Raw genomic sequence first — 25,922 nt, 5'->3', positions numbered from 1 at the left:
ATTTAGTTCTGTATATAATTTCTGTGATTGTGTCATTAAATAAACAATTCTGGACACAATTTAAATAGTTTAGAGCTTTTTAAATAATTCTGCGAAGCTTTTTGAAGAATTCTATATAAACTTTAGAAAATTTGAACCTTTATAACTGGATTTATAAGTTTAAACAGTTCTAAAGTTTTTAAGTAATTCTGTACAAAAGTCAGAAAGCTTTGAATCTTCTTAATTAGTACATATATAATTTCTATGGTTGTGTCATTAAATATACAATTCTGGACACAATTTAAACAGTTTCAAGCTTTTAAAATAATTCTGTGAAGCTTTTATAATAATTCTATATAAACTTTAGAAAATTTGAACCTTTATAACTGGATTTATATGTTTAAACAGTTCTAAAGTTTTTAAATAATTCTGTACAAAAGTCAGAAAGTTTTGAATCTTCTTAATTGGTTCTGTATATAATTTCTGTGATTGTATCATTAAATAAACAATTCTGGACACAATTTAAACAGTTTCAAGCTTTTTAAATAATTCTGCGAAGCTTTTTGAAGAATTCTATATAAACTTTAGAAAATTTGAACCTTTATAACTGGATTTATATGTTTAAACAGTTCTAAAGTTTTTAAGTAATTCTGTACAAAAGTCACAAAGTTTTGAATCTTCTTAATTAGTTCTGTATATAATTTCTGTGGTTGTGTCATTAAATAAACAATTCTGGACACAATTTAAACAGTTTCAAGCTTTTTAAATAATTCTGGGAAGCTTTTTGAAGAATTCTATATAAACTTTAGAAAATTTGAACCTTTATAACTGGATTTATATGTTTAAATAGTTCTAAAGTTTTTAAGTAATTCTGTAGAAAAGTCACAAAGTTTTGAATCTTCTTAATTAGTTCTGTATATAATTTCTGTGGTTGTGTTATTAAATCAACAATTCTGGACACACTTTAACAGTTTAAAGCTTTTTAAATAATTCTTCAAAGCTTTTATAATAATTCTATATAAACTTTAGAAAATTTGAACCTTTGTAATTGGTTTTATATGTTTAAACAGTTCTAAAGTTTTTAAGCAATTCTGTACAAAATTCACAAAGTTTTGAATCTTCTTAATTAATTCTATATATAATTTCTGTGGTTGTGTCATTAAATAAACAATTCTGGACACAAATTAAACAGTACTGTTCAGTACTGATGCTTTGAAGCTTCTAATTCAGGTATGAAAATTCTTAAGGAATATTGTACCCAATTCCAAATTCACGTTGAATGAATTCAGTTAATTTTAAAACAATTTCTCTGTGTCTTTAAACGAAACCAAATAGTACCCGATTTAAATTCGTGAGGTGTCCGAACAATGGTTTTTTTCACGGACCCCCTAAAGTAAAACAGAGTCGTGTACAAAACGATATGGTGTCATGTGTGGTTTTGGATGTCATTTTGAATTTATAAGTGGGTCTTAACCCTTTCAAGTGTCAAGTTTTTCGGTAAATTTGAATTGTCGATTTACATATCCACCGTGTTGGGGGCAACAATTTGTAACATACATATGTATGTCGATTGTGGACGAAATAAAAGTATCGGGTGACCTGTTTGATATTCTGTTTTACGTTTATTATAGATTTTTAATAAATATTTATGTTGTGAAATGGCTATAAAAAAATCTAGATTTTTTATAAATGTTGAAATAACAATATTTTAGACAGACTGTTAACCTTTTCGTTGAGGAAGTTTGACCATCAATAGATCAAGATTATTCGCAGGTCCAACGACAGATTATTATCCAAACTAATTTGTGGTAATCTAATGTTATTAAATTTATAAATCGTCTTAATTAATTGTATCCTTTTTATCTATGCTAATCCACACATAAATATTAAAAACTTAATGATTTATTAATTTGTTGAATTTAATTATAATACTGATATATTAGGTTCCGGAAACATTTAACTTTAAAACAACATAATTTACTCCAAAATAACTTTTATTCAAATAAAATAATCAACAACTTATTGCCAACGTTGGAGAAGAAAAAATTAACCTCACTTTTGACCTCCAATATGGCGGATGAAGTTTTATTTTTAAGCTTCCTTGTCACAGTCACCATAAGATGTTACTTAATTTCTTCTTTGGTACAGGATTCAGATGACCTTGATGTTGCTCATCTTCAAATCAAAATGTCCATCACTTCACTTCATCTTCATCTCATCTCTTTAACCAAAAATGTGTTACATACACAATGTAGGAGTAAAGTAAATAATATATACAGTTTAAAACAATAAAATATAAGCAAAAAGGTAAATTATTTTTATCTTGTAAGTCATATTAATATAAAAAATAACATAACATACTTTGAAACAACTTTTATTTAGCAAAAAAATCACAATAATGCAGTTTATTGCCAACCAAAATAGAAAAATATTAACCTCACTTTTGACCTCCAATATTAAACAATAACAGTAATAAATAATAGTTACATGAACATTTATTTAGACTCTTTGGTGGATGATCATCATCTTCATCTCATCTCTTTAATCTGGTTCTTGAAGTTTTAACATTTTGAAGCTTCTTTTGTGTCTCTAAGGTCACGTGTGGTCATGAAGAAGAGCTCATCCTCCCTTGGTGACACATGTTAGAAAGTTTGAATTTGTATTGTATAAAAAAACTGATTAGAAAGTTTCACAACTATCTAAATTGTGTAGGAAAATCTTTAGGAAGTTTGAAACTCTCTAAGTTGTTAAAGAAATATCCTAATTGTATAGAAAAATCCGAAAGATTGACATGTCTAAACTGATTTCATGAAACCTGAACAAGAATAAACTACTTAAAAAGTAGTGGGTACTTTAAGGGAACCACAGTAGCATGTTAATCGTTTGTTGTTTATTGTCAATGGTACCCATTTAAAACGAAATATAAATGCGGTTTAATCGGTAGGAATCCTTATGCAGATTTGTAACCCTCTTGTCAGAAATGTGTGAAGTCCGGACACCGGCACAATGGGCCGAACACTCGAAATCCCCGAAAAATTCCGTTAACGTGTAATGATGCGTGGCCGAGCCTCCTCTCTTTTACCAAACGCACACACACACACACAGATCTAATAATAAATAACGAAACAGCATCCCCTCGCTTTTGACACGGGACATTGTGTCAGCCCACTCTATTATATCGCACTTTTCGAACACATTGACTTTTACAAGGGTGCGAGACACGGATATTTATCGACGCCGTGCGACTTTATGACACGGGAGGCGAACCGCACACACACACCGCAAAATCCATTGTCTATGGCCAGGCAAAACTCGGAAGTGAACATATTTATTGGGCGGATGAAAACAAATCGGTTTCGAGTGGGTCAATGAGGTTTTAAGTGTTGGGCCCGTTCGCATAAAAGGTGTGTTATCAAACAATTGATTTTCTCACTTCCACTCTGACTTTTATACTTTAATATTACTTATAGGATAAAATCTAAACTACCTTTTTGGTTCATGATTTAACTGAATATTATTTATGTCCTACATTGTATATAAAACACAATTTTTTGGGTTAAATGAAGTATTCAATTTGTACTACTACTAATTAATTTTGGGTACAATTAAGGGAGTTTTAAACTTTTACCCAAAATTGAAACAATTGTGCAACTCCTTAAACTATTCTGTATACAATTTAAAGAGTTACAAACTTCCTAAAGATTTATGTACAAAATGAAGACAGTTATGAAGCTTCCTAAGTAATTTTGTATACAATTCAGACTGTTTCAAAGTCCCTAAACATTTGTGGTGTACACAATTAAGACAGAAATGAACTTTACTAATCAATTTCGTATACGATTTAGGGAGTTTTAAACTCTTTTAAGATATCTGTACAAAATTAAAACAACTGTGCAACTCCTTAAACTATTCTGTATACAATTTAAACAGTTACAAACTTCCTAAAGATTTATGTACAAAATGCAGACAGTTATGAAACTTCCTAAGTAAATTTGTATACCATTCAGACTGTTTCAAACTCCCTAAACATTTGTTGTGCACACAATTAAGACAATAGTGAACTTTACTAATCAATTTTGTATACAATTCAGGGAGTTTTAAACCCATTTAAGATATCTGTACAAAATTAAAACAATTGTGCAACTCCTTAAACTATTCTGTATACAATTTAAGCAGTTTCAAACTTTCTAAAGATTTCTGTACAAAATGCAGACAGTTATGAAACTTCCTAAGTAATTTTGTATACAATTCAGACTGTTTCAAAGTCCCTAAACATTTGTTGTGTACACAATTAAGACAATAGTGAACTTTACTAATCAATTTTGTATACAATTCAGGGAGTTTTAAACCCATTTAAGATATCTGTACAAAATTAAAACAATTGTGCAACTCCTTAAACTATTCTGTCTACAATTTAAACAGTTTCAAACTTCCTAAAGATTTTTGTACAAAATGCAGACAGTTCTGAAACTTCCTAAGTAATTTTGTATACAATTCAGACTGTTTCAAAGTTCCTAAACATTTGTTGTGCACACAATTAAGACAATAGTGAACTTTACTAATCAATTTCGTATACGATTTAGGGAGTTTTAAACTCTTTTAAGATATCTGTACAAAATTAAAACAACTGTGCAACTCCTTAAACTATTCTGTGTACAATTGTAAACAGTTACAAACTTCCTAAAGATTTATGTACAAAATGCAGACAGTTATGAAACTTCCTAAGTAATTTTGTATACAATTCAGACTGTTTCAAAGTCCCTAAACATTTGTTGTGAACAAAATTAAGACAATTGTGAACTTTACTAATCAATTTTGTATACAATTCAGGGAGTTTTAAACCCATTTAAGATATCTGTACAAAATTAAAACAATTGTGCAACTCCTTAAACTATTCTGTCTACAATTTAAACAGTTTCAAACTTCCTAAAGATTTTTGTACAAAATGCAGACAGTTCTGAAACTTCCTAAGTAATTTTGTATACAATTCAGACTGTTTCAAAGTTCCTAAACATTTGTTGTGCACACAATTAAGACAATAGTGAACTTTACTAATCAATTTCGTATACAATTCAGGGAGTTTTAAACCCATTTAAGACATCTGTACAAAATTAAAACAATTGTGCAACTCCTTAAACTATTCTGTATACAATTTAAGCAGTTTCAAACTTTCTAAAGATTTCTGTACAAAATGCAGACAGTTATGAAACTTCCTAAGTAATTTTGTATACAATTCAGACTGTTTCAAAGTCCCTAAACATTTGTTGTGCACACAATTAAGACAATAGTGAACTTTACTAATCAATTTTGTATACAATTCAGGGAGTTTTAAACCCATTTAAGATATCTGTACAAAATTAAAACAATTGTGCAACTCCTTAAACTATTCTGTATACAATTTAAGCAGTTTCAAACTTTCTAAAGATTTCTGTACAAAATGCAGACAGTTATGAAACTTCCTAAGTAATTTTGTATACAATTCAGACTGTTTCAAAGTCCCTAAACATTTGTTGTGCACACAATTAAGACAATAGTGAACTTTACTAATCAATTTTGTATACAATTCAGGGAGTTTTAAACCCATTTAAGATATCTGTGCAAAATTAAAACAATTGTGCAACTACTTAAACTATTCTGTATACAATTTAAACAGTTACAAACTTCCTAAAGATTTATGTACAAAATGCAGACAGTTATGAAACTTCCTAAGTAATTTTTTATACAATTCACTGTTTCCAAGTCCCTAAACATTTGTTGTGTACACAATTAAGACAATAGTGAACTTTACTAATCAATTTCGTATACAATTCAGGGAGTTTTAAACCCATTTAAGATATCTGTACAAAATTAAAACAATTGTGCAACTCCTTAAACTATTCTGTATACAATTTAAGCAGTTTCAAACTTTCTAAAGATTTCTGTACAAAATGCAGACAGTTATGAAACTTCCTAAGTAATTTTGTATACAATTCAGACTGTTTCAAAGTCCCTAAACATTTGTTGTGTACACAATTAAGACAATAGTGAACTTTACTAATCAATTTTGTATACAATTCAGGGAGTTTTAAACCCATTTAAGATATCTGTACAAAATTAAAACAATTGTGCAACTCCTTAAACTATTCTGTATACAATTTAAGCAGTTTCAAACTTTCTAAAGATTTCTGTACAAAATGCAGACAGTTATGAAACTTCCTAAGTAATTTTGTATACAATTCAGACTGTTTCAAAGTCCCTAAACATTTGTTGTGTACACAATTAAGACAATAGTGAACTTTACTAATCAATTTTGTATACAATTCAGGGAGTTTTAAACCCATTTAAGATATCTGTACAAAATTAAAACAATTGTGCAACTCCTTAAACTATTCTGTATACAATTTAAGCAGTTTCAAACTTTCTAAAGATTTCTGTACAAAATGCAGACAGTTATGAAACTTCCTAAGTAATTTTGTATACAATTCAGACTGTTTCAAAGTCCCTAAACATTTGTTGTGTACACAATTAAGACAATAGTGAACTTTACTAATCAATTTTGTATACAATTCAGGGAGTTTTAAACCCATTTAAGATATCTGTACAAAATTAAAACAATTGTGCAACTCCTTAAACTATTCTGTATACAATTTAAGCAGTTTCAAACTTTCTAAAGATTTCTGTACAAAATGCAGACAGTTATGAAACTTCCTAAGTAATTTTGTATACAATTCAGACTGTTTCAAAGTCCCTAAACATTTGTTGTGTACACAATTAAGACAATAGTGAACTTTACTAATCAATTTTGTATACAATTCAGGGAGTTTTAAACCCATTTAAGATATCTGTACAAAATTAAAACAATTGTGCAACTCCTTAAACTATTCTGTATACAATTTAAGCAGTTTCAAACTTTCTAAAGATTTCTGTACAAAATGCAGACAGTTATGAAACTTCCTAAGTAATTTTGTATACAATTCAGACTGTTTCAAAGTCCCTAAACATTTGTTGTGTACACAATTAAGACAATAGTGAACTTTACTAATCAATTTTGTATACAATTCAGGGAGTTTTAAACCCATTTAAGATATCTGTACAAAATTAAAACAATTGTGCAACTCCTTAAACTATTCTGTATACAATTTAAGCAGTTTCAAACTTTCTAAAGATTTCTGTACAAAATGCAGACAGTTATGAAACTTCCTAAGTAATTTTGTATACAATTCAGACTGTTTCAAAGTCCCTAAACATTTGTTGTGCACACAATTAAGACAATAGTGAACTTTACTAATCAATTTCGTATATAATTCAGGGAGTTTTAAACCCATTTAAGATATCTGTGCAAAATTAAAACAATTGTGCCACTCCTTAAACTATTCTGTATACAATTTAAACAGTTTAAAACTTTCTAAAGATTTCTGTACAAAATGCAGACAGTTATGAAACTTCCTAAGTAATTTTTTATACAATTCACTGTTTCAAAGTCCCTAAACATTTGTTGTGTACACAATTAAGACAATAGTGAACTTTACTTACCAATTTATTGTATACAATTCAGGACATTTTCAGATAGCTGTACAAAATTAAAACAATCCTTAAACTATTGTGTATATATTTTAGACAGCTTCAAACTTCCTAAAGATTTCTGTACGAAATGCAGACAGACCTTCTTCATTCTGTCATGATGATATGACTGAAATATACAGAAGATATTGTAGCTTCAGGAAGAACCAAATGATGGCTGATTATTTTTGGTTTCTTATACAAGAAGCTGAAATTCTTGATACGGTACAAGGCAAATGAATAATCATTAGTAACTTTGGTTTGGTCTGGTCATTGGTCATTTTTTATGACCTATAACTTCATTTTATTCAGTCCAAAATTTAGAATTGGTTTTTGGTGGTGACGTTGATCAGTATTGTTTCCGAATTATCAGAAACCAGGTGATAACATTGGATGGAAAGTTGAACAAAAGCAACGTTGATGGGTACGGTCGTCAGAAGTGGCCGGGCCCAACAATGGTGCGAACGTAAAAAGTGGTCGTGGAGGGCTCGTGGTCGAATCGGTCCGTTTCCGAGGTGGACAAGTGGCACTAAAAGGTGCTTTATCGGGCGCGATTGTGTCTGAAAGGCCGCTGTAAATATCCAGATTATCATACGATACGTAGTCGGTCTCGGCGAGGTGTGATCTATGCACGCCATAATTTTTTACTTTAACGTGCCGAACGGGCGCGTTTCACTGGATTTATGGTAGCTTAACCGACGCGTCCGTCGCGCTAAGCCACGCTTATTCTCAATGTTTATCGTTATTTATTGCCGCGTTTCGGCCTATTGTGTCGGATTTTCAAATGTTCTCGATTGTCAACTATCAAACGCTCTTAAAAATGTCAAAATAACTATCAGGATTGTCATGTTCGTGCCGTTTTCATAATGTGTTTCTACTTACGTGCATAAACCACTCCGTGTTTTGTTTAATAAACATTATTTTACTTTTTTTATGTCTAAATTTTAAGTAAATATACTTAGGAGGTTTTGCAATTGTCTTAACTTTGTATACAATATATTGATTCTTCCTGAAGCTTCGATATCTTCTTTATATTTTAGTCAAGTCATGACAAAATGAAGAAGAGACATGTATTTAAATTAAACTTCTAAATTTCTGTATCTTTCATCCATTTTAATAGTATAAAGAGCTCCAACTTGACGTTTTATTATTGAAACGTCTTGATTAAGGAACCAGCAATAGTCAGCCAACATTTGGTCCTTCCTGAAGCTTCGATATCTTCTTTATATTTTAGTCAAGTCATGACAGAATGAAGAAGAGACATGTATTTAAATCAAACTTCTAAATTTATATGTCTTTCATCCACTTTAATAGGATAAAAAGCTCCAACTTGACGTTTTATTATTGGAACTTCTTGATTCAGGAACCAGCAATAGTCAGCCATCATTTGGTCCTTCCTGAAGCTTCTATATCTTCTTTATATTTTAGTCAAATCATGACAGAATGAAGAAGAGACATGTATTTAAATTAAACTTCTAAATTTCTGTATCTTTCATCCATTTTAATAGTATAAAGAGCTCCAACTTGACGTTTTATTATTGGAACTTCTTGATTAAGGAACCAGCAATAGTCAGCCAACATTTGGTCCTTCCTGAAGCTTCGATATCTTCTTTATATTTTAGTCAAGTCATGACAGAATGAAGAAGGGACATGTATTTAAATTAAACTTCTAAATTTCTGTATCTTTCATCCATTTTAATAGTATAAAGAGCTCCAACTTGACGTTTTATTATTGGAACATCTTGATTTAGGAACCTACAATAGTCAGCCAACATTTGGTCCTTCTTGAAGCTTCGATATCTTCTTTAAATTTTACTCATGTCATGACAAAATGAAGAAGAGACATGTATTTAAATTAAACTTCTAAATTTCTGTATCTTTCATCCATTTTAATAGTATAAAGAGCTCCAACTTGACGTTTTATTATTGGAACTTCTTGATTAAGGAACCAGCAATAGTCAGCCAACATTTGGTCCTTCCTGTAGCTTCGATATCTTCTTTATATTTTAGTCAAGTCATGACAGAATGAAGAAGAGACATGTATTTAAATTAAACTTCTAAATTTTTGTATCTTTCATCCATTTTAATAGTATAAAGAGCTCCAACTTGACGTTTTATTATTGGAACTTCTTGATTTAGGAACCAGCAATAGTCAGCCATCATTTGGTCCTTCCTGAAGCTTCGATATCTTCTTTATATTTTAGTCAAGTCATGACAGAATGAAGAAGGGACATGTATTTAAATTAAACTTCTAAATTTCTGTATCTTTCATCCATTTTAATAGTATAAAGAGCTCCAACTTGACGTTTTATTATTGGAACATCTTGATTTAGGAACCTACAATAGTCAGCCAACATTTGGTCCTTCTTGAAGCTTCGATATCTTCTTTAAATTTTACTCATGTCATGACAAAATGAAGAAGAGACATGTATTTAAATTAAACTTCTAAATTTCTGTATCTTTCATCCATTTTAATAGTATAAAGAGCTCCAACTTGACGTTTTATTATTGGAACTTCTTGATTAAGGAACCAGCAATAGTCAGCCAACATTTGGTCCTTCCTGTAGCTTCGATATCTTCTTTATATTTTAGTCAAGTCATGACAGAATGAAGAAGAGACATGTATTTAAATTAAACTTCTAAATTTTTGTATCTTTCATCCATTTTAATAGTATAAAGAGCTCCAACTTGACGTTTTATTATTGGAACTTCTTGATTTAGGAACCAGCAATAGTCAGCCATCATTTGGTCCTTCCTGAAGCTTCGATATCTTCTTTATATTTTAGTCAAGTCATGACAGAATGAAGAAGAGACATGTATTTAAATTAAACTTCTAAATTTCTGTATCTTTCATCCATTTTAATAGTATAAAGAGCTCCAACTTGACGTTTTATTATTGGAACATCTTGATTTAGGAACCTACAATAGTCAGCCAACATTTGGTCCTTCTTGAAGCTTCGATATCTTCTTTAAATTTTACTCATGTCATGACAAAATGAAGAAGAGACATGTATTTAAATTAAACTTCTAAATTTCTGTATCTTTCATCCATTTTAATAGTATAAAGAGCTCCAACTTGACGTTTTATTATTCGAACTTCTTGATTAAGGAACCAGCAATAGTCAGCCATCATTTGATCCTTCTTGAAGCTTCGATATCTTCTTTATATTTTAGTCAAGTCATGACAGAATGAAGAAGAGACATGTATTTAAATTAAACTTCTAAATTTCTGTATCTTTCATCCATTGTAATAGTATAAAGAGCTTCAACTTGACGTTTTATTATTGGAACTTCTTGATTAAGGAACCAGCAATAGTCAGCCAACATTTGGTCCTTCTTGAAGCTTCGATATCTTCTTTATATTTTAGTCAAGTCATGACAGAATGAAGAAGAGACATGTATTTAAATTAAACTTCTAAATTTCTGTATCTTTCATCCATTTTAATAGTATAAAGAGCTCCAACTTGACATTTTATTATTGGAACATCTTGATTTAGGAACCAGCAATAGTCAGCCATCATTTGGTCCTTCCTGAAGCTTCGATATCTTCTTTATATTTTAGTCAAGTCATGACAGAATGAAGAAGAGACATGTATTTAAATTAGACTTCTAAATTTCTGTATCTTTCATCCATTTTAATAGTATAAAGAGCTCCAACTTGACGTTTTATTATTCGAACTTCTTGATTAAGGAACCAGCAATAGTCAGCCATCATTTGGTCCTTCCTGAAGCTTCGATATCTTCTTTATATTTTAGTCAAGTCATGACAGAAGGAAGAAGAGACATGTATTTAAGTTAAACTCTTAAATTTCTATATCTGTCATCCATTTTTTTTTTAGTATAAAGAGCTTTTAGCTAAGAACTTTAAATAAATTTATCAAAATGTGTTCCTACATCACAAAGAAACTAGTGAGTGTTATTGATTCACCTGAGTTTCGGAGTGACACGTCAAGAAAGGCGAAATAAAAATCGACGTCCCGATCGCGGCATGGTGGTGGTGGAGATAAGGCAGAAGGTGGTTGGCACACCCGCGGCGCGAGGATGTCGCACCACGCGGACACGATTTGTTAACTCCGCAAGAGGCAACCTAATCCGATTTACCGATTATTCCGCACCGATCGATTCACACTCCCTGAATTTCCGACCACTGTGTCACATTTATATCGGCTTGCACCGTTCTTGTCTTGATCCCAAAGGAAGATACTGGAAGAAATTGTTCATTTGTGCCTCCTGGATGTCTTTGCTAGCTTTGGCCTTCTTCAGCATCCAGAAATTCCCATCAGAATCAAAAAAATCCCTAAGCAAAACACGAATGATTCATTCAAAGAGCACATTCGCAGCTCCACCATTGTGTTGTCACAACCGCACCTAAAATATACGATCAGAAATAAAAATAATTCAATCATAAACAGTTGCATTTGAATACGAAAGCCAGTGACGGGAATAATGAGCTGCCCCAGTGAAAAATAATCCGGTCTTCATTAATTATGTGTGTTACACATCAAAGTTGTTTTTTTCTTAGTTAGTTGGAAGGTGATTTATTCTATGCAACCTCGATATTTACTGCTGCACAGAATGGGCACGTCAGCAACTAAAAATGGGCTTCAATCAATATTAAATCGACTGTTTTCACGTTACAATAGATGAACTGATCAAGATTTATCTGTGATCCAGATTGCGAGATATACAAACATCCAAACGTAACAATAACAATATTTATTGCCACGTTTTTAATTGGGTTAATGAAAAAACCAATGACAACGACCGAAACGATCGAGTAATTGACATGGAGGAAAAATAACGCTTTGGATCGTTGATGAGCACGTCCGCTTCGATAAAGGTGTCCCGCAAGGTGCGCAGCACGACACTCGATTGTGCCACGGACAATTATATTCACGTATTAATGTGTGCACTTCCACCATCAACTTTAATCACACCCAACAAATCTAATTATTGTCTTAATAAAAGTCCACATTCTTCCTCTTCTTCCTCGTCTTCAACTTGTAACGCATTCCGATTGTGATTGATGGCATTGGTACGTTTTTGATTCTCATCTCAATGATCATGAATTTTGTTTTCAGTATTGTGTTGCAGCACTATTTCAGAAATTTCAGTGTTATCTTCATTTTACATAAAATCTTTGGGAGGGCCTTAATATTGTATTAAAGTTTCAAGATTGTAGAAGATAATTTTGTATAACCCACTTTAAGAAACTTAAAAACTGTCTCAATTTTATACAAAACTGTTTCAAAATTGTCTTAATCTTGAATGACTCTCTTTAAGAAACTTTAAAACTGTCCCAATTTTATACACAACTGTTTAAGAAGTTTCAAAACTGTCTTAATCTTGTATGACTCACTTTAAGAAGCTTAAAAACTGTCCCAGTTTTATACAGAACTGTTTAAGAAGTTTGAAAATTTTCTTAATTTTGTATGACTCTCTTTAAGAAACTTAAAAACTGTCCCAATTTTATACAGAACTGTTTAAGAAGTTTGAAAATTGTCTTAATTTTGTATGACTCTCTTTAAGAAACTTAAATACTGTCCCAATTTTATTCAGAACTATTTAAGATGTTTCAGAATTATCTTAATTTTGTATAACTCTCTTTAAGAAACTTAAAAACTGTCCCAATTTTATACACAACTGTTTAAGAAGTTACAAAATTTTCTTAATTTTGTATAACTCTTTAAGAAACTTAAAAACTGTCCCAATTTTATACACAACTGTTTATGAAATTTCAAAATTGTCTTAATTTTGTATAAAGATCTTTAAGACACTTAAAAACTGTCCCAATTTTATACAGAACTATTTAAGAAGTTTCAAAATTGTCTTAATTTTGTATAACTTACTTTAAGAAGCTTAAAAACTGTCCCAATTTTATACAGAACTATTTAAGAAGTTTCAAAATTGTCTTAATTTTGTTATAACTCACTTTAAGAAGCTCAAAAACTGTCCCAATTTTATACACAACTGTTTATGAAATTTCAAAATTGTCTTAATTTTGTATACATATCTTTAAGAAACTTAAAAACTGTCCCAATTTTATACAGAACTATTTAAGAAGTTTCAAAATTATCTTAATTTTATATAAATCTCTTTGAGAAATTTAAAAAGAAGTTTTTTAATGATTTTTATATAAAATTAAAGCAATTTTAAACTCTTTAAAAAATCCTTTATAAAATAATAAAAGTTTTTGAAACAGTTCTGTATAAAATTAAGAAAGTATTAAAGTTTTTAAAGAGAGTTGTATAAAATAAAGATTTTTTGGAACCTTTTATAGAGTTTTAGATAAAAAGAAGTGTGCTGAAATTTAACACAACAGAATATTTATTTTTACTTTACAACAGTCGAAAATAATTCATAGACATTTCAGTGATAAATATTTTTGGTATATTTGTAGCAATTGAAAATGCAAATGATTTAGAATGTGCAACTCCGAATTCGTCATTGGAATTCATTATTCTGATGATTGTGTGACGTGAATATAAACAGAAATAAAATATACAAAGCCAAAAATTCAATTTGATAATTTATACATTACATTCGAAATAACAAATGGGATTTAATAAATCAGTCAAAGCTGAAAACTTTAAACACAACGCCGTTTTTCATTGTTAAACAAGAAACCAAATCAAATGTTGGTTTACGTAACCCACGGGACAAGTTAATTAGACAATCAATTCGAACAGATCAATCACATGATGTGTAAAGTAACTGTACCTGCAGCACCTTTCATCACACAACGTATGACTTATGACCGCAATCCATATCGGCTGAAACAAACGGAAGAAATGACGCTTCTGATGCATTGAGAAATGCGTGTTTTGACCTGCAACTCCGGCCCGAATCCGTGTAATGGTCGCCGATAAGTCACCCGGGTTTCACTGAATGACAGGTGTTGTGTATTCGATTTTTATCCACATCTTGTTATTGTAACGTAAAACGCACAATAAAACGGATTTTGATCGATGATGCCGTGCCAGACAAGATGAAATATCCGACGGCATTCCTATCATTTCGCCTCCCTGATCGCACTTAATTAATATCCACCCATTCACCGTTTAAAACCGTTCTTGTTTTTTATCTAGGTTCAAATGGATCGTCTAAATTTGTACGAAAGTATGTAAAAAATATATAATTGAACACTCTGTAGATAGTTAGGTGTGAGGCCTTCGTAAATTAGTTAATTAACAACGTGCAACACCCGCTGTGTCCAGTTAATGCAGCATCTTTGATCCGGACTTGATGTTCTGTAAAACCATCCATCTATTCTCTTTAATACTCGTATTACTTTGTTAAAAGTACATTTTTTGGTAACACCTGTAAATTAATATTCAATTTAAAGAACTAGAACTAAAGTAATGTTTGGTAACTCCTTAAAAAGTTCAGAAACTTACTAAATATTGTATTCTATAATATAATATAAGATTAAGACAAATTTGGGACAGTTTTTAAATATATTAAAGAGAGTTACTCAAAATTAAGGCGATTTTGAAACTTCTTAAATAGTTACGAAACTTAAAAACTATCCCAATTTTATACAGAACTCTTTAAAAAGTTTCAAAATTGTCTTAATTTTGTATAACTCACTCTAAGAAACTTCAAAGCTGTCCCAATTTTATACAGAATTGTTTCAAAATTGTCTTAGTTTTGTATAACTCACTTTATGAAAGTTAAAAACTGTCTCAATTTTATACAGAACTATTTAAAAAGTTTCAAAATTGTCTTAATTTTGTATAACTCACTTTAAGAAACTTAAAAACTGTCCCAATTTTATAGAAAACTGTTTAAGAAGTTTCAAAGTTGCTTAATTTTGTATAACTCACTTTAAGAAACTTAAAAACTGTCCCAATTTTATACATAACTGTTTAAGAAGTTTCAAAATTCTCTTAATTTTGTATAACTCACTTTATGAAAGTTAAAAACTATCCCAATTTTATACAGAACTGTTCAAAAAGTTTCAAAATTGTCTTAATTTTGTATAACTCACTTTAAGAAACTTAAAAACTGTCCCAATTTTATAAAGAACTGTTTAAGATGTTTCAAAATTGTCTTAATCTTGTATGACTCTCTTTAAGAAGCTTAAAAACTGTCTCAATTTTATACAGAACTGGTTAAGAAGTTTCAAAATTGTCTTAGTTTTGTATAACTCACTTTATGAAAGTTAAAAACTGTCCCAATTTTATACAGATTTGATTAAGAATATACTTAAACAATTTTAAAACTGTCCCATTTTTATATAGAATTATTAAACAGGTTTTAAAATAATATTATATAAAATGTTTTAAAACTGGTGTAATATTATATAGGTGGAGAAGTTTTAAAACTGTATTTTGTATAGAACTTCAATTGTTTTAAGAATATTGTTTAAGAAATGTCTACAATGTGAAATTATATGTTCTGTTTTGCATTTCAGACTGAATTTAGGATATGTTCAGCGTGCAATGAGCCAATCAGCGACAAATTCCTGCTGGAAGTATCAGGACGAAGCTGGCACGCCCGATGCCTGAGATGCTGCGTGTGCCAGCTTCAACTGGACCGACAACCGTCCTGCTTCATCCGCGACAGAGCCATCTATTGTAAATCCGACTATGCCAAGTGAGTAATCCACATTTAATAATCCAAACTCGATAATGGAAAGCAAAAATATTATCTTAGGCGCAACGTCATTAAGATATCACGTTCCAAAGACCCAATTGTCCATTAACAACGCCTCGAAAAGCGTTCCAAGCACACACACACACACCCGGGGATTATTCAAATCGATCGAATGCATATTCATGCGGGGATTAAAAAGTCGTGGAGAGTACCCGAAACCTGTCGGACCGTTCACATGTGGCCAAAAAAGCACACACGTACCACAAGACGTCGAGGAGTGAACGGCGGCCGTTGTTGGGGCCCAAATGACTGGCAACAATCGTTATTTTCATTTGTCATCCGTTCCCAGTGACACCTCATCTTCGGTCGGTGCTCTTGCGTCAGGTTCCCACCGATCCAACTCCCATGGTACCGATCCAAAACAAACGTTTGTTTTCGTATTGTGACCTACGGTGGTTTTCGATCTAATCCGCTTTTTAAATAAACATTAACGTCAGCACCGGGTCTGGAAATACTTGAAGATGATGCGTTTGGATGCTGGGCCAACATATGTTGCTTTTCCTTCATTGTTTTTGGACTCTGTTGGTTTATTTATTTAGTTTCTTCGTTTTAAAAGGCTATAAAACATTGGTACTTGCCCAACATAATCATTATCTGACAGTGATGGTCACGATTAGATTATCCACTGACAAAAGTGAAAGGAATATCGACCGTTGATTGTTTATTATCATTTCAACACCTTCAAACGTAAATAAATCGTTGAATTTCATGTGTCGAAACACCTCTCCACAGGAAAAAGCCAACAAAAGCACTAAAGGACGTGCAGAATCTCGTGGAAACCGAATGGGTTAAGGAATAAAAGCAAAGAAGACGAGAATCAATCTGAATATTCATGAATGGAGACCTACGCATCAGGTGGCTGACAATCGTGCCGTGTATCTTTTAATGAGTGTTCTAATTCCCCTAATTCAAGTAAAGGGACGGGACGATTTTTATTCGGGACACACGCGAACCCGCAGGTCGGACACCGAACTTCAATTTGGTGGGTTTTAAGTGCGTGTCTTTGGCGGACGCGCGACCATAAACCATGTCCAACGGCGCGCCGTTGAGACCGACTACCGCAATTTGATAATTGTTTCATTAACATTTTACATGGTGGAGGACGCTGGATGGTCGCCCACCGTTCGGCTCCCTGAATTCGAACCGATTAACATTTCAAATTCGATTCCAGTTTCAGCTTGTTACACGGAGCTTTTTTTTTTTCTTATTTGTTTCTTTGCCTACAAACTATTTAGCACTATTTACAACTGCCACTATTTAGCATTGTCTTCTTTATTCTCTTTAATATCATCTTTTTTACCCCCTATCTTGTAATTTAAAGTTCCCTTTTAAGAAAAACTATTTTATAAACTGTCTTATATCCTTTTATTGTAAATCTAAAGGAAAAATGCACTATAAAAACATTCTTCTTCAGATTACTATACGGTCACCTTCATTCTCTTCAATATCGTGAGTTTTTACTTCTAAAACTTATGTATATTGGCACTTTTTTACTGAAATTATTCTATAAATTATATATTCTCTTATTATAAATCTATGTAGGTTTGTAATTATCAGGTTATTGTACTTCTAAAGCTTATGATTTAAAGTTCCCATTTGGTAAGTTCAATCGTGGTTCTTATTTGATGTATATTGGCATTACTTGACTGAAATTATTCTTGTTCTTAAGTTCTTTTCTTATAATATATTTGCCAACAATTACAGGAACCAATAATATTCGATAACGTTACCATTATTCTCTTTAATACCACATATTTCTTCATCAAAACCTTATAATTTAAAGATCCCATTATACATTGGCACATTTTCACTGAAATTATTCTATAAATTATATATTCTCTTATTAGAAATCTACACAGGTTTGTAATCTTTATTCTCTCTAATATTAGGTTATTTTACTTCTAAAGCTTATAATTTAAAGTTCCCATTTGGTAAGTTCAATCGTGGATCTTATTTAATGTATATTGGCATTATTTGACTGAAATTGTTCTTGTTCTTAAGTTCTTTTCTTATAATATATTTGCCAACAATTACAGGAACCAATAATATTCGATAACGTTACCTTTATTCTCTCTAATACCACATATTTCTTCATCAAAACCTTATAATTTAAAGATCCCATTATACATTGGCACATTTTCACTGAAATTATTCTATAAATTATATATTCTCTAATTAGAAATCTATGTAGGTTTGTAATCTTTATTCTCTCTAATATCAGGTTATTTTACTTTTAAAGCTTATAACTTAAAGTTCCCATTTGGTAAGTTCAATCGTGGTTCTTATTTAATGTGTATTGGCATTACTTGACTGAAATTATTCTTCTTCTTAAGTTCTTTTCCTATAATATATTTGCCAACAATTACAGGAACCAATAATATTCGATAATATTACCTTCATTCTCTCTTATATTATATATTTCTTCATCAAAACCTTATAATTTAAAGATCCCAATATATATTGACACATTTTCACTGAAATTATTCTATAAATTATATATTCTCTTATTAGAAATCTATGTAGGTTTGTAATTTTTATTCTCTCTAATATCAGGTTATTGTTCTTCTAAAGCTTATAATTTAAAGTTCCCATTTAGTGAATTCAATCATGGTTCTTATTTAGTGTATATTGGCAGTACTTGGCTGAAATTATTCTTGTACTTAAGTTCTTTTCTTATAATATATTTATCAACAATTACAGGAACCAATAATATTATATATTATAAATCTTATTTATAATTTAAAGATCCCATTGTATATTTTTACATTTTCACAGAATTTATTCTTGAACTCTTTACTACAAATTATATATTCTCTTAATGGAAATCCATCTAGATTTGTATCCTTTGTTCTCTCTAATATCAGGGTATTTTACTTCTAAGCTTCTAATTTAAAGTTCATTTTTATTATTTAATGTATATTGACACTACTTGACTAAAATTATTCTTGTACTTAAGTTCTTTTCGTATAATATACTTACCAACAATTACAGGACTAATAATATTACCTTTATTCTCTCTAATATCATATATTTCTTCATCAAACCTTATAATTTAAAGTTCTCATTGTATATCAGGACATTTTCACTGAAATTATACTTAAATTCTATACTATAAATTGTACATGATATTTATTTCAAAGAATTATCTTTAGGAAAGATTAATTTATATATTCGTAGTTGAATTTCTAACGGCCGCATTGGCAAAAGCATGACCCCGCAATTTCGTTCCGTCTCACATTCAATCACCGAACAAATCCTCGACGAATCACGTGTATTTACCTCCGAAACAATGATATCGTGAAGCGGATCTCACTCCGTTCCGAACGATGACTGGCCGAATCGGCGACGGACCTCCGCGTAGAAAATATTTTCCTCTATTTATTCATAAGAACAATCGGGGATTCATTCGATCCGTTGGTGCGCACATGAAAGCCATGATCGGTCGTCCATTCACGATGTTCAGATGGGAATAATATCGTTTGACATCAATATCTAATCAATTAATTATTTTCCGAGTGCATGACTCTGATGGTTTTTAGACGTTTTTTTTATCTTGGTTGGTTTAAATGGTAATGATAAATTGTTGCTTCGTTTGTGTGTCAGAGTTCGTTCCAATTTCCTTCCAATCGACTCACACATTTGTTTCATTTAAAAGTGACAGACAAAAAATCAACGTTCCAATTAATGGTTGCTTTCTAACATTGTGGCGTTGCTTCCTCAATTCTTTGCTTAGAATTAGTTCCTCGAACGTGTGGAGTTGTTGTTTCATGTAATCCCGTTCGTTCCAGAAGTTTCGGAGCCAAGTGTTCGGTGTGCGCCCGCGGCATCTCGTCCAGCGATTGGGTGCGGAAGGCCAGAGACCACGTCTATCATCTGGCGTGCTTCTCGTGCGCCGCCTGCCACCGGCAACTCTCCACCGGCGAGGAGTTCGCCCTCCACGAGGACCGGGTGCTGTGCAAGGCCCACTATCTCGAGACCCTCGACGGCGGCACGACTTCCTCGGACGGTAAGCCATCAGTCTTAACCCAAAAATTAATCGACTAATAATATGTTTCGATTCACAGACGGTTGTGATGCGGAAGGCTACCACAAGAACAAGGCGAAACGTGTCCGCACCACGTTCACGGAGGAGCAGCTGCAGGTGTTGCAGGCGAATTTTCAGTTGGACTCGAATCCGGACGGTCAGGATTTGGAGAGGATCGCCCAGATCACCGGATTGAGTAAACGGGTGACCCAAGTTTGGTTCCAGAACTCGAGGGCAAGACAGAAAAAGCACATGCACACGGGAAAAGTCAAAACGCCACGTAAGCATTTATTTAATTGTACCCTATGCGCAATATTACAATATTGTTATTGCTTTTAGTACATAATGGCCGGGACGACTCCTTCGGAAGGCACATTAACCTGCACTTGAGCTACTCCTTCCAGCAAAACAACAACAAAGGATCGTCAATATTTTCACAACCTGGTAAGGAACGTTAAAAATGTTTTTAAGCGTTTAATTAATGTATAACTTCATTTACAGATTCCAGTTTGGACGAATTGTCTCAAGAGTCAACCCTGCACTGCATGCAGAACGAAGTGTAGACTTCCCCGTACATTTTTTTTCGTCGTACTGCTCATCCGTAAAAATGAAGAGAACGATTCTCTATAAAAAACGAAGTCATCTAGTTGAGTGAAATGGATTTAGCGTAGCCCAGTCTGCACCTAAGAAAACGGATATAAAATAAAACAATTGTTGGATGTGTATTCCAATTTAATTCGTGATTTTTTAATTGTACTGTACTTAGTATTACTATATATTGTTAGTCCTATTTATTTCGTTACACTAGCTAAAAGAAAATATTAATATTATTCGCTACATGTTATACTCAAAGTTGATTATTGTACTGTTGTAAGTGTAATACAATTTTAATAAACTTATTTGCTTTTATTTGTATACCCTTAATACAAGGTGTTTCTAAAGTAGTTGAGCACCTTCAATTTTCTCCTGAAGAAAATAGAATAGAAAAAAATTTCAATTCAATGTAATAAACTCTTTCCATAAGGATACTGTGTACAGATTCTGGGGGTTCCCCTATTTGTATCGCCTTATTTTCTACATTACTCAATATTTTTTAAAATTATTAAGCGTTTATATTCTTTGTACAATTTAGAAAAAAGTTACTTTTGATTAATTTTAATTAGCTGCTTCTGAAATATTTATATTTAAAATTTAATGTGATTCCAATCAATTACAAAATAAAGTAGGTATGATAAGGTACTTTTAATTTGATAATAAAGAATAAATAAAAACCATTTACTGTATTTTTTTATCAATTTAATAAATATATATTACATTCATATATTACACATTTAAAATCACTTATAAATATTAAATAATTTCGTAATTTTAGATTAAATTAGTATAATTTTTAGAGAATTATACAAAAACAAAAAAATATTACTATAAAAATTTTAAAAAAATTAATTGCACCTTATATAATATTTTAGATTATAAAATAATTTAAATTAATTAATAAAAATGTACAAAATTCATTGTTGCACAAATAACATATGCAACCACTATTTCATTATGTATTAAGAAGGTTGGTGCTGTTATAGTAACTGAAGTTGGCAATAGATTCAAAAATTGTTTGGCTCTCATGTCATGTGTGTTTATGTAGTTAACCGTTTTTAGAACATTCTGAAATAAAAAGAATCCGTTTTGGTTACTTTACAAATTTTGCCTTTGGTCAGCCCAAAATAAGTAAGTAGAACGTTCAAATCAGTCGGATAGGTACTGTGGAATAATTATATACTTACACAAACATTCAACAAATTGGATTATTTTGAAATCAATTATTGTAACCAATACAAAAGATAACAAAGAAGTCAAAGTGTTTGCTTTTTGTTCATTCCTAATGAAAAACGTTACAAACTGTACATTTCATTTTAAAACCAAATTTTATTAGATGATATAACTTTTTTAGCATCAAAAATGAACAGAGCAAAGAGCTTCAGTCTTTTGCCCCAACCCCGACACACCTTTGGGCGCTCCTCTTCAGGCAACAGGTAATGAATACCATTACTGACAGCTTATCATTCACATTTATTGTGTTTTCAGACTTAGTGTTCGTGATACCCCAATTTCTTCACGCCTTTCAGCAACAAGAAAGGTAATAAAGCAACAAAACAATAGTTCTTTTATTAATTTATTATTTCTAGTTGTCTTCTGCCCAAAAGCCACCTTCAGTTTCCAGATTAACCAATGACAAACGTTGGGTTAATGAACAACATGCAAAGGTAAAAAAATATGTTTATTTGCAACAGTGTTTTATAATTTATTAATGTGGCAGGTAATTGAATTCATTGAAGACAATGCAGAGCTGTTTGATTCCCAAATAGTAAATGTAAACAACCTGAAGCCAATGACAACGAGTGCTTTTGTACACATTATGTCTGTGTTGTTTCAAATAGTCTTACCAAGACGTAAAATCGCCATGGACAATTACAAGGAAGTGATCCCACTCCAACTCAAAATGCTCAACTTCCCCGGACAAATTTCCAACAACACAATCAAAGCAGGTCAGTTTTGTGCTCATGGTTTAATATTGATTTTATATTTGAGACAATTTCAGTCAACACAATGCACGCGTTCCCACAAGTCGTTTCGATGATGTCATGGCTGATAAAGTTGGTGAACGTGTTGAACTCCCAAGGAAGACCCACAAAACATTTGTCACCAGAGGACAAGAAAAAAGTGGCCGTCACTCAGGCCTCATTGAAGTATTTAATAGCCTCCCATAGCAACTTCAACAACAATTACTCAGAGGAAGGGGATGGAACCAATGATGAACTGGACAGGAACCAGGAGAGGCTGGACCAGCAATACAGGGAGGAAGTTGGTAATAATACGAAACAACTTAATATTCACAAATAATTACGTCGTGATTTTAGCTGCCGCCATCAACTTAGATCTGAACACCCACAATACCATCAAAGATGAGTTGCAGAGAATGGAGGAGAAGCTTAAGTCACAGGAAAGTTTGTTCATGAAGAAAAAGGACCACTGTCAGGTATTGTCCACAACTTACTCAACAAATAATTAAATTATAACCCATATTATTTAGAAAATGGAATTAAAAACCTCAACACTTCGTGAACAAGTGTCCCAGTTTTATGCCGAAGACGCCACCAGAGAGCAGGCAATGGAAGAAACGCTGAACAAACTGAACCAGAAAAAGGCCAAACAACGTAAACACCCGGTAAAATCAACGAGATACTTAATATTAAGTCAATAATTTGCAGTTGAGCAAATACAACAATGCAGAGCCGACATAGACCAGCTGCATGAGGTGATGAAGCACCAGCCGTGCACGTACAAGGAGAAGCGCGAGCTGCAGCAGCAAATCGAGAGTTTGAAGTTCAGCAATGGCCTGAAAATGGAAAAGATGGAGGTGATGAAGAAGGTCAAAGACGAATACAACTTTAAATTGACCGAGTATTTGAGGGACATGGAGAAAATGGTGCACAAGTGGAACAACAGCTTGATCAAACTAACTGTGGAGTGTCCAGACATTAAAACGTGCTTGCTCAGGGAAAAGGACTTATGCAATGAGGATTTCATTCAAGTAACTAAATTTAATGTTAACTTCCATGGGATTTATTAAAGTATTGGATTTGTAGGAAATTGAAGACATCCTAAAAAAGGCTAAAGTCTTGAAGGAAAGCTACGAGACGCAAATCACCAAAATGCACAAGCTTAAAGAGACTGAAACTATCACTGTTGAGAAGCTTAAGTCCCAAATTGCTGAAAAGAATGAACAAACTAAAGTATTGGAAAAATTGGTCCATGATGGCAAACAAAAGTTGCAACAAGTTGAAGAAACTGCAGAAAAAGTGAGGGTAAAACTAATGTGAAGTACAACACATTATTTTTATTATTTTCAGAGGAAGAATGAGCTGGAGACGAAAATGATTGTAATCAACCAGCAGATTCAAGAGTTACAAGAGGAGAACTTTGAAGATCTTGAGAATAATATCAGAGAATTGAAGACTATGTAAGTAAAATTCAAACTAACATAATTTCCAAACATAATGAACATTTTTAGGAACGAAAATTTACGACGTGACGTCGAGGAGTACAGCGCAAAGTCTTTAAGTTTTTTTGTTCAATTCCACAAGCAGGTCATGCAAAATTTAGCTAAAATGGATGTAAGTTCTTTATTATACCATAATAAACATTTGTTAATGATAATTGTTTTATAACTTTCAGAAGATAAAAGGTGACATAATCCAATCTGTCTTAACTGGAATTATGGAAAGGCAGAAGTTTATAGAGTAATTTGTTCTATTGTAAAGATTATTGAAGTGAAACTATTATTTTATTAACACCATGGCTTACAGAAGTGATATCATAAAAGGTTAGAATATTTGGTTTAACCTTGTGAGTCTGTTTATTCTATTTATATAAACAAATTAATTGAAATTGAAGTGAATTGGATGAAATTCTTCGAGTATATTAAGTTGAAATACATAATGTAAATAAAAATTTAGTTAAACGCATTTTTTATTTATTAAAAAAGTTACCTGGGTGTTTTCCTGTACTATACAATTTGTTTTCAGCAAATTACAACATGTAAAATATGTTTAAATCATTGTAAAACATATTTTCCTGGTAATTTGACGTTTTGTTTATTTACGAATAAATCTAGTAACATTTTGCCAATGTTGCCGCCACCTGTCACGCCCACAAAATTCCCCAGAAACAGCTGATTATAAAAATGCATTTTTATCCGGTTTTGTTTTCGTACTAGTAAACACATAAAATGGCATCGCCGGCCAACGGCGCCGTGAAAAACTACAAAGTCGTTCTGCTGGGCGAGGGATGCGTCGGTAAAACCAGCCTCGTCCTGCGCTACGTCGAGGACAAGTTCAACAACAATCACATCAGCACTGTCCAGGTACAAATCATAAACAAACATCCAATTCGACTCTAAACGTGAGTGTTTTAGGCCGCATTTTTAAACAAGAAACTTAATATCGATGGCAAACGTATAAATCTGGCGATTTGGGACACGGCCGGTCAGGAGCAGTTCCACGCACTGGGCCCCATTTATTATAGGTCGTCGAACGGTGCCATTTTAGTGTACGACATCACCGACCAGGATTCGTTTCAGAAAGTTAAGAGTTGGGTGAAGGAGCTCAGGAAAATGTTGGGCAAGGATGTGAGCCTTGTTATTGCCGGCAACAAAATTGATCTGGAAAAGGACAGGAATGTAATCTTACAAGATGCAGAGGAGTGCGTACAACTTATTTCCTTCATTAATATGTATTAATTACTGATAAATTGTTTTAGATATGCAAATAAAGTGGGGGCAATACACTGTCAAACATCAGCGAAACAGAACACTGGGGTGGAAGAGATGTTTATGGCTTTAACAAATAAAATGTTGGAGGTCAGTGAGGAGAAAGAACATCAAACGTCGCCGTTAAGCAGGCAGAACTCCCAACGTCGCAACGTCATCATTGTTGATGATGAAGTGGCGTCGCCAGCAAGCAAAAGTTGTTGTGGAAGTTAATTTTACCACGTTTTATCCCTGTAAATAATCAGCCTTTTTATTATTGTTTTATAAGTAATAATTTTGCTAGATCAAGCAGTAACAATGACTCAGTTGAATGATTTTATTTTCATACTGATTATGTTGTTGTATGTGATATATTATTGATGATATACATATAAAGTTATACACTATTGGATTTTA

The 25,922-nt window shown here is 32.1% G+C and overlaps 3 protein-coding genes across 4 annotated transcripts in view; all 3 read left to right on the top strand.

Annotated features, from left to right (window-relative positions):
* Positions 1 to 21,099, top strand: part of LOC109601886 (LIM/homeobox protein Awh) — a 35,256-nt gene extending 14,157 nt beyond the window's left edge. Inside the window, exons 2-6 of one of the 2 annotated variants that reach the window (XM_020018184.2) lie at positions 15,935 to 16,116; positions 19,968 to 20,182; positions 20,241 to 20,480; positions 20,540 to 20,644; positions 20,702 to 21,099. In XM_020018184.2, coding sequence (XP_019873743.1) covers positions 15,935 to 16,116; positions 19,968 to 20,182; positions 20,241 to 20,480; positions 20,540 to 20,644; positions 20,702 to 20,763 — 804 coding nt within the window. In that variant the 3' untranslated portion in view covers positions 20,764 to 21,099. Of the gene's footprint in view, positions 1 to 15,934; positions 16,117 to 19,964; positions 20,183 to 20,240; positions 20,481 to 20,539; positions 20,645 to 20,701 lie in introns of both variants that reach the window. The other variant, XM_020018181.2, reaches the window with a different exon arrangement.
* Positions 21,100 to 21,835: 736 nt separating this feature from the next.
* On the top strand, positions 21,836 to 24,723 carry LOC109601885 (cilia- and flagella-associated protein 58). The gene is made up of 13 exons (XM_020018180.2): positions 21,836 to 21,925; positions 22,149 to 22,230; positions 22,283 to 22,334; positions 22,384 to 22,461; positions 22,515 to 22,743; positions 22,797 to 23,063; positions 23,116 to 23,234; positions 23,289 to 23,412; positions 23,467 to 23,789; positions 23,845 to 24,057; positions 24,109 to 24,218; positions 24,270 to 24,372; positions 24,434 to 24,723. Exons 2-13 carry the CDS (start codon positions 22,157 to 22,159, stop codon positions 24,500 to 24,502), a joined length of 1,761 nt encoding a protein of 586 aa, XP_019873739.1. The 5' UTR covers positions 21,836 to 21,925; positions 22,149 to 22,156; the 3' UTR covers positions 24,503 to 24,723.
* A 193-nt stretch (positions 24,724 to 24,916) lies between these two features.
* Positions 24,917 to 25,922, top strand: LOC109601884 (ras-related protein Rab-21). Its single transcript, XM_020018179.2, has 3 exons — positions 24,917 to 25,121; positions 25,173 to 25,459; positions 25,517 to 25,922. Exons 1-3 carry the CDS (start codon positions 24,987 to 24,989, stop codon positions 25,737 to 25,739), a joined length of 645 nt encoding a protein of 214 aa, XP_019873738.1. The 5' UTR covers positions 24,917 to 24,986; the 3' UTR covers positions 25,740 to 25,922.

This window comes from Aethina tumida, chromosome 2 (assembly GCF_024364675.1).
Source record: "Aethina tumida isolate Nest 87 chromosome 2, icAetTumi1.1, whole genome shotgun sequence".
NCBI classification, from domain to species: Eukaryota; Metazoa; Arthropoda; class Insecta; order Coleoptera; family Nitidulidae; genus Aethina; species Aethina tumida.
Note: the sequence above shows the minus strand (reverse complement) of the source record. Positions and strands in the feature narration are given on the sequence as shown.

Excerpts from the sequence above, each read along its gene's own strand:
- LOC109601885 (XM_020018180.2), top strand. The coding sequence starts at position 22,157 with ATGAACAGAGCAAAGAGCTTCAGTCTTTTGCCCCAACCCCGACACACC. Across the intron at positions 22,335-22,383 it reads GCCTTTCAGCAACAAGAAAG|TTGTCTTCTGCCCAAAAGCC; the intron begins GTAATAAAGCAA and ends TATTATTTCTAG. Across the intron at positions 23,064-23,115 it reads GCAATACAGGGAGGAAGTTG|CTGCCGCCATCAACTTAGAT; the intron begins GTAATAATACGA and ends TCGTGATTTTAG.
- LOC109601884 (XM_020018179.2), top strand. The coding sequence starts at position 24,987 with ATGGCATCGCCGGCCAACGGCGCCGTGAAAAACTACAAAGTCGTTCTG. Across the intron at positions 25,122-25,172 it reads ATCACATCAGCACTGTCCAG|GCCGCATTTTTAAACAAGAA; the intron begins GTACAAATCATA and ends TGAGTGTTTTAG. Across the intron at positions 25,460-25,516 it reads ATCTTACAAGATGCAGAGGA|ATATGCAAATAAAGTGGGGG; the intron begins GTGCGTACAACT and ends AAATTGTTTTAG.